The sequence below is a fragment of the Saccoglossus kowalevskii genome, chromosome 7, assembly GCF_978046115.1.
Source record: "Saccoglossus kowalevskii chromosome 7, keSacKowa6.1, whole genome shotgun sequence".
In the NCBI taxonomy this organism is placed as follows: Eukaryota; Metazoa; Hemichordata; class Enteropneusta; family Harrimaniidae; genus Saccoglossus; species Saccoglossus kowalevskii.
The window spans coordinates 17,645,927-17,659,192 of NC_140647.1; the positions used below are offsets into that span (position 1 = coordinate 17,645,927).

General features: G+C 34.8%; 1 protein-coding gene across 1 annotated transcript; it reads right to left on the reverse strand.

The window, feature by feature from the left end:
• Nucleotides 1–7,247: 7,247 nt before the first annotated feature.
• On the reverse strand, nt 7,248–7,616 carry LOC102806313 (bursicon-like). Its single transcript, XM_006814035.1, has one exon. It carries the CDS (start codon nt 7,614–7,616, stop codon nt 7,248–7,250), a length of 369 nt encoding a protein of 122 aa, XP_006814098.1.
• Nucleotides 7,617–13,266: the final 5,650 nt, after the last annotated feature.

Genomic DNA, 13,266 nt, shown 5'->3' on the forward strand with positions numbered 1-13,266 from the left:
GTTTAGTTAGTAATTATAACCTTCTTAACGCATTTCACGTTTTCGGATATAGAACTTATCGACCTGTAAATATTAGTTCATTCCATCGGATACAAACACAACGGGCGGCATTAAACTATCTGACAACGTCATGCAACTACCGTGTAACGGAACCACTGATTGTATATCTATTAGCCTCTCTGAAAAGTATTCAAGATTTGTGCGGATATTTCGTTGACGCCACAAACATGCTCTCGTACATACTTTTTATTTTATTTTCATAATAACCACGACTTCTCCTGGCTCCCTTCGCCCCTGGCGATGCAAGGCAAGTAATTGCATCTGTTCTTTGGATCCACAATCCCTGTCACTTCAATTTGTATACCACGCTGACTTTCAATCATTAGCAAGTATTATAAGTTGTAAAATTGTTACAACAATGTAATATTAAAGTTATACGTACATGCTTATTGTAGCTAAGAGGCAACATTTTCAAATAATAGTATTTCATTTGTCACCATATTATTTCGATATATTCAAAGAAACGTGGACTTATATTAGTGTAATATCGAATGGATACATGTATATTTAACGAGTAACCCTGTGATCATGCCGACTAGGTTCACTCTCGCCCACACAGCTTTTTGAAAAGTCAAACTTGCATCGAAATACAACCAAAACCACAACATCGTGTTCATGTTATGTACGTTGTGAAACTGGGGACGCATGTACGCTCTGTCTACGATTATCTGTGCACGGCGTCAATCGCAGTTAATGTTCAACCAGTGAAAAATGGTCATGCTATGTTGTCCTCGGTTGTATATGCTATGTGAATTTATGTGTGTCATTGTACTGTGCAATATCGTAACAAAACGAATAAAAAGAATGATTTTTACCGTACTTTTACATTATGCCTTTCTCAAGAGATAATATTAGTCCCTGTTTTGGCTTGAGTACAACACATTCGTCCTATGATTAGAAAAATGAGAGGTTCCTTGTATGAAAACGCATGGAAGGAATAGAAGGAAGGGAAGGAACGATAATTCTTGATATGGCCATTATTATTTCAAAAGGGAAAAACGAGCGGAGTATGGAGTGAAACTGTGTGTCAAAACACGGAATTTCGATCACGTGGCCGCTTTTGTCAATAACACTGATACTGATACTAGTATTAAAAGACATACCACGACTGGCTGACACAGTGTTACATTTATTGAACGAGTGTTTCGTGATTTGTTCCGAACCTTTGGAGTGAAACAATATATAATTTTTACACAACGAGTATAATAAATCAGATAATATAGGAATATGCGAAATCGGCACTCGTTTTTATCCAATATATATCTTGTTATTTTTGCGGCTTTCAAACGCAGTCAACTACAGGAATCGTATTCTCCGTGTATTGAACGATTATTCAAGACATCATATAATTTCCTGTCTCATTTCACATAATTGCCCTTCTTGAACACAATTACTGTTTTCCTTATGCGATCATTATGACTATATAAGGCAACACAACAGAAAGATTTTGCATCGCGTCATGATCGCACACGTCATTTATTCATTACTCAATAAATCATATCAATAATTATTTGTCACTATATTGTAAATACCAATAACAATAAACAATATGGTATTAAATAAAAAAAAAAAATATTAACACCTCGTCACCACATCATTTTTAAATTGTCTCTAGGACGAGAATCACAAACTATTTTACGGCCACATATGGGGTCATCAATATATGCACGGATTCGGGAATGCATTGTTACCATGGAACTTTTTACATGGAACTGCCGCGATATGTTGTATAAATTATAATACATTTCATGGATAAAATCGCTAACAGTATCACTAGTTTTACAGGAACGGGTAGTCCCGACACGGGCCTTGGACAGTTTTTTTCAGCTTTGGTAACGTACGAATACTGACATCATGGTACTCGATGACGTATGAAGTCATTAGCTACATAGTTAAAGCAAAAATTCTCAAGTGTTCGACTTCTACCACGAGTATTTATTGTAGCTTTTTGTTAATTCGATATTTTTGTAGTGAAATTCATCAAAGATAATTTAAAGAGATGACCGATTTACAATGACACAATGTACAATGACAATGGACATGCATTTTTTTTTCAAAATCAGATGACTCCATGCTACGAAACATTTTTTCCAAATCAATGACACGTGTATTCTTTCTTCAATTTCATAACCTTATGGCATTTAAAAAGCTTCCATCACGGTGACATTATCATAACATTCGCGAATACCTTGCCGTGTATAGTTGGGTTTAAGTGTTTGGACATTACAAACGATTTCTAGTATAGTCAGACATTTCTCGTATTACTAGGGCGATACCTGGATATCATAGTAGAGCTGTTAAACACTAATAAAATACTTCGTGTCATTGCAAATATTGGTAGTACTAACACTGTTATTTTTGTCTGCAGTCAATCTCCCTCTCTTAATGTTACTTGCAAAATAGATTCATTTTGATAACCGGACACTTACGAAATGAACATTTGGTTTGATATTCAGTATAAAGGGAAGGTCGCTTGTTTCAACAGGCGCCTGCTGGTCGACTGCCGTTCATGCTGTCCAATCTAGCGAACAGACTTGCCAATCTTCTTATCGCGTCAGATAAATATTATATAAAGGCGTACACAGTTGAATTTACTTTCACAATTGGGGGGCAACATGTATACTGATGTCGTCGCCATGACAACAGTTAAACAAAATATGACAACGGGTTTAACTTGAAGCAGGCATATTTATATCGCCTCGAATACTAGTTCCCGGGCCACCTTCATTTTCCAAGGTCATATGTACTTTTCATTATTATATACATCGTCACATTACGTACTATATTTCACGGTTACTGCGTTAACTTGGTGAGGCGCTTTTCTTGGCTTAAAACACACATTGTAATATAACTGAGAGTGAATGTGTCGAGTGAGTTGATCGACCATCAATTGGTGTACTCAACCTTGTTACAATTGTGACGTCATCAGTTAAATCGCCGCACTGCCCATGTGACTAATTAAAGAACATACTACGCATTGCATCTAACCATGGCTTATAACGGCAATATAATATATGCGTATTTAAATATGCACTGTATTTGTCATAGCAACAAATAGTCGTCATAACTGCCTACATGAGTCATTGGATGAACTAGTTAATAACTTCATTGTGTTGTCCGAACCTACGGGTGATTCCGTTCATGCCCGGGGCTCGGGCATTCTTCTTCTTGTCACTCACAATTTTTCGCCTTTGATTAAACTGGTTGAAACTGGAAATTCGTCCATTTTCGTATTTCGCAAGTGGTCATACGACTTATTGTCAAATAATGTTTGGTCCAATACAAAACGATTGTCTATCAGTGCAGACGATATTTCGGTAATGGTTTGCAAATCAATAATTGATTAGATCACTAAGAAACCATTGAACATCCTGCAATGGATGAGATATTGACACAACGAAATCGGAAATCGGAAATCGCGCTATTAAAATGTATATGTACTATGCATCAACAACTGAGATATCATATCCTGCGGTATTTGCGATATTCGATCAACACCATGCGATATCCTTTGAACCCGTCCGCCTTCAAAATTGCAAAAATAACACACAGATTCCAATCCAATCACTACGTTGCCATAACTCCACGATTATTAAAAATTCGTTAGTTTAAGATATATATATATATATATAACAGTAATCCTCACATCAAATTGGCATATTCCAGACAATAACGAAGACGCGTCCTAAAGTATGCGCATCTATCTTCGTGGTTACGCGCTCAAAAACATGCCAACAATGCTTCTCGTAATGGATGGATAATATTAAATTACAAGACGGTGTATGGTCATTTCGTCGCTTCCTGTTCGACGCGGTACCCATATATCGAATACACAACATGTGTAAAATATATTGTTTGTTAATACGCAAAATAAGTTCATTATATGTAATAGAGTCAGACAGTCCTGCTTTGTTTAAGGAACAAACTCAGTATTAACCTTGGTTGTGTTATAACTAATACCTATGTAACTCAGCTGTGTCTTTGCTGATGACTGGGTTCTTATCTCGCAGTTCTCAATCACCTTGTCATACACATACTGGCGCCCATGACACAGTGTTTAACTTGGAGAAATGTGTTTGTAGCCTCCTGAAAGATTGGTCTTATTACCCATGCATAACTTGACGACTCTTCATTAAATTTTGATAATGTCGGACATTTTTGGGGTCTACGTTATCTACAGATGGTACAGATAGTTTGAGTATAAAAGAACTGATGACATATGTAGAAGCTTACTAGAGGAAATCAAACGTTTCGCAGATTTAGTAACTCTCACTGGAAGTGAAACGTGGTCTGTTTCGCAGTTCTCCGATGTATATTGTGTTTTATGCAGTACTGGTGTAGCTTATAATAATATGTTCAGATGTATAATATCAGATGCTTGTCGAGTGCTGGATACGTGTGGTGTACCATATTGCCAGTTTTGTTGTTTAGCTTAAAATGTTATGCTAATATTTGTTTGACTCTGCGCTTTTGATCAAAGTGTCTTGCAAGCCTGAGCATAACAGTTTTCTCGATGATTTTACGTGTGTTTTTAATTTTTTTATGGGATTTGGTTCCTAAAATCAAGATAAAAATACACATATTGGGACAATTCACGCGTAACACTGAAGACCGGTGGCTTGACCCGGTATTAATAAAGTCTCTTGGCGTTCCTCTGATCATAATGGTAAGAACGTGGTATGACTGTGGTGTAAATTTAGGTAATTAACTGTATGGGTGTTCTTGTAATAAACATTATTATACATCTGTCGCCGTAACGCCATAAGTTACATCGTACCAAATATGGAATGATTACGCGTGTAACCGTAATAATAAAAACAGACATGGCTGCCACCAGAGTTTGACCTGACTCCACACAAAGAAGTTCGCTGATTGTGTTCTAAACATTTGGGATTTCGGCATTCCCATGGTGTATCATTGAAAGAAAAAGATGTATAATAATAATAAGGTTATTACGAGGACACCTCAAAGTATGCTCTCAGACAGTACGCCGTGCATCGACCTCCGTTGCGCGTCGGTCAATATTCCAGCTGTACTGTCTTCGTGCATACTTTGAGGTATCCTTGTGGAATAAACAATATAACGGCATGATTCTCTGCAATACACAATATCACAGCATGGTTTCCCTGTAATACACACTATCACAGCATGGCTTCTCTGCAATACACTATATAACAGGGTCAGTTCCATAAAATGCACGATATCACATAAAAACACACAGATTCCCTGCAATATGCATTATTATGCTTGTGATATTTTGTATGACAGGACACCCACGCCGTGATATTCTATATTTTATAAATCAATATAGACATTACATTCCCACTTGACAAATCTGAAAGTGTGTTTTAATCTATTAAAACATATTAACAACCAATTATGATTGAACATAATTTGTAAAAACATAAATGTATATATATTATGCGGATATTGAATGTATATATTGTGAGAACTATTAAAAGATTAAATGCAATTGTCAATTAATAAAAAGTTGTAAACAGATTCAATAAAGATAATATTCATACTAAGATTGTCACATATTACCCAGGATCAAGTTTACCTCCAACTCCTAAGCTTATCATCTAGTGACCGAAGTATGCGTATGTATTGATTTAAATCTCCTCATACTAGGGTTTCATTTAATGTTATGCTTTGTGAACAACTTATAACGAAGATCCATAAATATTGTACAATCATTCGATGTGAAACTGAATTACAAATGTGAATAGAGAAAAGTTGTTTTTTGAGATTGCTTCTGCAATCCTTATCATCTAATTGTACCATATCTGCCTACTCAATTCTGATTGACAGAGTTTACCAACTCCCATTAATGTAACACTTCTCAGCATTTCGGAACGAGTGAGACTGTATTATTGGGGATGTGACGAGAAATAAAAACGTGGCTATCTCTGTTTTTACCCCAAGGCATTACAAACTATCGATTCCATGCTGTGTCTGAAATTGTGTGGACGACTAAGATATTGAGAGGGACACAATGTATTTTGTTACATTGCTTTATGTTTTATTGCTGTAGATGTATATATCCAATTTCGGAAATTCCAATTTAAATAATTCAGAAATTCTAGTTAATAGCTAAGGAAATTACAAGATATAACTGGAAGCTGAATGAAAACGCAGTTAACACAGTCTTAGTCTTAGTTTCATGAATAGCAACGATTGAGGATCGTAAAAATGTTTCACGACTGTTGAAGATTCAAGTATTGGTTGAGAACCATACGACTATTAAAGATACAATTCAAGTTTATCTTTCTTTGAATTTTATAACAGAAATGGTTTTAGATACAAATATTTACATTATAAATTTCGTGTGTTATCTCATACATGAAACCAAGGGAGATTCCGAAGAGAAACTCACGATTTTAGGCGATTAGCTCGAAATCCCAGCTTGTATTACCAACAAACATGTAAAACATACCCTTGAGTAAAGGTTATGAAACTGACCCAGTGAAACCACACTACGCTGTTTCATATCCTTCTTTTACGGGGTCTGTATGGTTGTACACAATTTAATAAGTCAACATTATTTATTATACCGTTAGACCTGTCTCCACGACCACTCTGTACATACAGACTAATATCAATATTGTTAAACCAAAGACATGTTATATTTTTCAAAAATGTTTCTTCTATAATGTATAAATAATATTGGAATCAGCCCTGATCACCTCATGTAAACATCTATTTTAAATAACGCATGTGTCGCAATTATTCTACATTGAAATTTAGATCTGAGATACCAGGTATCGATCGGCTAGCATGCAGTTTCAAGTTTCAGAAAATTAAGATTCTATTTTACGTAACTATATGGACATACAAAGGTATATCGAAGTTATATCCGAGTTGTGATATTTGTATCAGTGTATAGGTATGGTATATAAACATATATCGGTACAGTGCAGCTAAGTTAAATGAGAATACATAATTGAAGTGCTTATAATATAAGTGATTAATAAAATACATAAAAATGAACAATGAACAGCACAGTGTATGGTAGAATAAATAGAATTTCAATGTATCGCAATTGATCGTAATAACCCGATCACAATGTGTCAGTATTTACGCATTGTTATAGTCTTCTTTGAAATTGTATGTTTTCTTATCCTCCAGTATTCATGCGAAAATGTCACTAATATATATATATAATAAATTAAGTTCAAGTGACCTGCTCATGGAGCTTTAATTTCGGAATATTCCGATATCTGTCCACATGGACGACACAAGCATTCGATAGCGGACTTGGCGTATACATTTTTAAACGGTTTGTCAAGACGTGGGCATCGCAATCTCACACCAACAAACCGCTCTTCTATGGCTTCGCAGCATTTGCAGGAGCGTTGCATCTGGAAAGGATCTTCGGCCGAAATTAAAGAGTACGACGAACACGTTCCTCGGCAACCGTAGGCGGACCGCAATACTGGTATACATCCTGGGTGGGATAGGTGGTATCTAACCATACGCTTGTTACAGCCAGATGTTGCCACGGTAACAACAATAAAACTCAGTAAACAATACAACTTCCAACTAACTTTCCTCATGGTGATTGATTATATAACTCTAAGATAAAATAAAAATAATTTTCATTCATAACTTAGCTACAAAACATAAATTCATAAACATACTAATAACTAATTGAGCAATATCATGTGGTTAAACTGGGACTCAAAGCTTAATAGCAAAATGATATGAATAAACTACTATATACATATATTAAATGCTCGTGGTATATGAAAACGTCACAAACACACACTCATTTTTACATACGTCTTTACGTCCGCCGTTAAAATAAATATAGCTATATATACATATACCTTTGAATATACTTACCTATTATGTAGTACTGGTATTTACAGTGACCGTAAACTGATAAGATGATGTCCTCTCCGTTTCAATCCTACAATATATGTACAACGTATCTTTCGCACTTCTGGTCTGGAGTCAATTATACCTGAGCCCAAAACAAAGTAGAGTGAGTTCAGAGTGAAAAACGGAATTGACTACAATAGATTAGTAATGTGCTCAGCACTTTTTACACAATAATGCACGTACGTCATTGCATGCAAATAGTTCTGGTGGTTTATATTAATATTATACGCACAGTGTAAAGCCAAAGCGAAATCAATGTTTCACGTTACCAATAGCACTCACAGTGTTGGTAAGAGGAATAGGAATCAATACAGAAAATCAACGGATATTGCGTTATTATGACATGTGTGGGTGTCACATTAAATTATTTAATTAATTCCTAGTAGTATGATTATATGCATTCGTGTGCATTGAGTCGATCCAGTAACAAATACGTCAAAAGGCGGACAAGTTCGTTTCCTGTGCAGGATCTTGCCTGTCCGTTCTTGTAAAGATTTATTTTTTAACACAACACAGATCGGAAATTGGAAATGCATCTTCCAAGTACAAACTCTACATATTAAACAGTATCTCTTTTAGTATCTCTATAACTTTCAGAACAGTATTGCGTTGTGGTGGAAAAAGTAAGATTTTTTAAATTATTTTTGTCGCATCTGATGTAACGTCAAAACTGGCTTGTGAAGCAAAACACTAGCAGTAATCGATAATAACACACTAATCAATAACAGATCGCGCAATCTGAGTGTTGTAGTGATTTGTTATTCACATTCACGCCAGTAATATAATATGCAAACACAAACATCAAAAGAACGTATCAAAAAGGTATTCATTAATTCACGAACACATGAAGCTATCGTTGTAACAATTAATTTGGCGAAGAGGTTGTTAGTATGTAATATCCAATTTATCTGTTTCACAAAATGGCTGCCAAAATCGTTAGGAGCGTAAGAGCTGAGGAGCTCCGGAATATAGATTCATTTTCTATCGTAATCACGTCCACTATTCCAAATACCCTAGATTTTATTGCCTGAGGAGGAGTAGACGCTAGTCAGTGTATGGATCGCTATTCGAAGGAAAAAAAGTCCCGCGGCTCTCTTGATTTCAACGAAATCTCGGCGCCCAATAACGAATAAGGTAACATTAGAAGTTTCGATTTTTTTGTTTTTAAATATTTCAGCCGAACATAGAATTAGCAAAGTCAAAATGAACTTCTATTCGAATTAAAAAACAAAAAAATATGTTTTAGTATGCATGAAAAAGAATGTTTTATTTCACTCAATACAAGGGTTGCCTCATCTGTGTTGCCAGGCAACATATGTGTTGAACTTCATAATGCCCATCCATGCCATGTATCAAAATTCAGTATTATCCCGTCAAAGTCGGAGTATTACAACTATGTTCTACTGATTTGGTGATTGAATCATACGTTCAGTAATGCAATAACGGTCTCATTAACAACACTGTCGTAAATAAGGTTACGATAGCAACGAAAAATTAACCATGGTTAATCTTGTGAAGTTACATATATCTGATTATATGACTTACATACATAGTACATAGCTTTAGCTCTTCACCAATTTGAACATTTTGGCGATTCATACAAAGTTTTAGCTTATCACACTTTGGAACATTTTGGTGTTAATACAAAGTTTTAGCTCACCACACTTTGGAACATTTTGGTTGTTAATACAAAGTTTTAGCTCATCACACTTTGGAACATTTTGGTGTTAATACAAAGTTTTAGCTTATCACACTTTGGAACATTTTGGTGTTTATACAAAGTTTTAGCTCACCACACTTTGGAACATTTTGGTTGTTAATACAAAGTTTTAGCTCATCACACTTTGGAACATTTTGGTGTTAATACAAAGTTTTAGCTCACCACACTTTGGAACATTTTGGTTGTTAATACAAAGTTTTAGCTCACCACACTTTGGAACATTTTGGTTGTTAATACAAAGTTTTAGCTCACCACACTTTGGAACATTTTGGTGTTAATACAAAGTTTTAGCTCATAACACTTTGGAACATTTTGGTGTTAATACAAAGTTTTAGCTCACCACACTTTGGAACATTTTGGTTGTTAATACAAAGTTTTAGCTTATCACACTTTGGAACATTTTGGTGTTAATACAAAGTTTTAGCTTATCACACTTTGGAACATTTTGGTTGTTAATACAAAGTTTTAGCTCATCACACTTTGGAACATTTTGGTGTTAATACAAAGTTTTAGCTTATCACACTTTGGAACATTTTGGTGTTTAATACAAAGTTTTAGCTCACCACACTTTGGAACATTTTGGTGTTAATACAAAGTTTTAGCTTATCACCATTTTGAACATTTTGGTTGTTAATACAAAGTTTTAGCTTATCACACTTTGGAACATTTTGGTTGTTAATACAAAGTTTTAGCTCACCACACTTTGGAACATTTTGGTGTTCATACAAAGTTTTAGCTCACCACACTTTGGAACATTTTGGTGTTAATACAAAGTTTTAGCTTATCACCATTTTGAACATTTTGGTTGTTAATACAAAGTTTTAGCTCACCACACTTTGGAACATTTTGGTGGTTCATACAAAGTTTTAGCTTATCACCATTTTGAACATTTTGGTTGTTAATACAAAGTTTTAGCTTATCACACTTTGGAACATTTTGGTGTTCATACAAAGTTTTAGCTCACCACACTTTGGAACATTTTGGTGTTAATACAAAGTTTTAGCTTATCACCATTTTGAACATTTTGGTTGTTAATACAAAGTTTTAGCTTGTCACCATTTTGAACATTTTGGTGTTAATACAAAGTTTTAGCTCACCACACTTTGGAACATTTTGGTGTTAATACAAAGTTTTAGCTTATCACCATTTTGAACATTTTGGTTGTTAATACAAAGTTTGAGCTTATCACACTTTGGAACATTTTGGTGTTAATACAAAGTTTTAGCTTATCACACTTTGGAACATTTTGGTTGTTAATACAAAGTTTTAGCTCATCACACTTTGGAACATTTTGGTGTTAATACAAAGTTTTAGCTCACCACACTTTGGGACATTTTGGTTGTTAATACGTAGTTTTAGCTTATCACCATTTTGAACATTTTGGTTGTTAATACAAAGTTTTAGCTTATCACACTTTGGAACTTTTGGTTCACACTTTTGGTTGTTAATACATAGTTTTATTTCATCACCATTTTGAACTTTTGGTTGTTAATACAAAGTTTTAGCTCATCACCATTTTGAACATTTTGATTGTTAATTCAAAGTTTTAGCTCATCACCATTTTTAACATTTTGGTTGTTAATTCAAAGTTTTAGCTCAACACAATTTTGAACGTTTTGGCGGTTCATACGAAGTTTTTGCTCATCACACTTTGAAACATTTTGGCGTTTATTACAAAGTTTTAGCTCGTCACCATGTGAACATTATGGCAATACATTCATAGTTTTAGCTCTTCACACCTTGGAACTTTTGGTGGTTCATACAAAGTTTTAGCTCATCGCATATATGAATATACACAGCTTTAAATTATTAAGTCAGAGAATTGCTGCAAAGAGATACTCACCAACAAAACTAACACCTCAGCTGACATTCTAATGTTATGCACACATTGTATTCCACGTCAACACAGAGAATTATTCTGTTGACATGCGCGTACACATTGTAATAAATGTAATGCAACTCAAATGGGAGTTTATTCCATAATTTGAGGACAAAATTCTGAAGGGAAGGATTCCCAAAAGATAAGTCGATCGGCATAGCTTGAAACAGTAAGTGTGATTTGGAGTGAAGGTTACGAGTAGGTTCATACAGGTTGAGAGGTTCACTTAGGTAAGTGCAATGTAGGCAATGAGAGGCAATTTGAAATGTATTCTCGTAGGCATAGAAAACCTGTGCAGGTCATAACGAATAAAAAGACTTGGTAAAATATTCGTGTTTTACTCATAAAGGTGAGTCGCATTGGACACATTGGGGTTGGTTTCACAATAATGCCGAATATGCCACACTATGTACTGTGTATTTACATTCAAATGCATGTGGAAAACTGCTTCAAATATTATTTCTGACTCGAAAACTATTTATCACACTGACAATTGAATGTCATTATTGTAAATGTTTTACAATATTAAGATTCGTGTTAACAATAATATGTGACTACTTTGTCTATTGCTCAGTTAGCAAAATTGTATGATATGAAAAATATCGGCATAGAAACGGGTGAAAAAATGCAACTGGCATTTTTCATGACGTTTCGGAATTATTTGTCTGTGAAATTTCGGTACCCTAATCCCATAAACCTTGTCACTACTAGCTCTCTCTGTTCATCACAAATTCACAAAATAGTCCCATTTATAGTCTGCACTTTCCTTTAAAAGATTGTGACAAAAATAGCCAATCATTTTGAGTAAAAATTTAAAATTTGCCCAAATTGTTTCGTTTCAAAATTAGGGCTTATTTCCCGGAATATTGAAGAATATGAGAAAAAAGAGATATTTAGTCGAGAAAGTCTGGTTGTGAAAAGATTAACCCATATTCATGAAACATGAATAAGATGGGAAATAATCATCAATTCCACCCGAACCTCCTTAAAACATGACTTTTAGTCAAAAATGAAGATCGTTAACAATTATAAATTACAATTCGTGGAAGTAACAGAGGGCGGAAATGATTTTCCCCGGCGGAAGTTATCGCATGTGAGTAATACCCTTTTACTTTCAGAATCAAAAAAATATTTGGACTCCTAAAATCGACCTTTAGTACTGTTGCACAGTGGTATACGTGTCTCCTAATGTTTAGTACGTGCATTATCTTTAGGAATTTCATTCAATTTCTGTGGGTAATATTCTGTGACAGATGTCAGTCGCGTGAGTCACGTCATGTATATAATTACTTGACCGGGTGACAAAATATCTTTCTCAAAATAGTTATTCAGTAGAAACCAATTACTAGTCATCTTTTGTAGTAGGACCATTGATTATATTGACATTTTTTTCCTGATGATTCGCTCTAATTCACTAAAAATCTAAAAGAAGGAATGCTGGTTTCAATATTTCAGAATATTATAGGGGATTTTCGCTGATGAGCCACCTGCAATTTTAGAGAATGCGAATGAAAATAAACGCCTCTGACATTGTTGGATGGTGTGGTTTGACGCTAAAACGACTAATGATTAATATCGTCATATGACGTAGTCGTCACCGTTGCCAAACTATGCATCACGTGGTGGTACGAACACGCTATTTTAAAGGTCGTAATCGATACATTAATTCGATCTCCGGGACATCGATACATATTTCCGATGGTGTTACTCAGAATGCTTTTAG

Excerpts from the sequence above, each read along its gene's own strand:
- LOC102806313 (XM_006814035.1), bottom strand. The coding sequence starts at position 7,616 with ATGAGGAAAGTTAGTTGGAAGTTGTATTGTTTACTGAGTTTTATTGTT.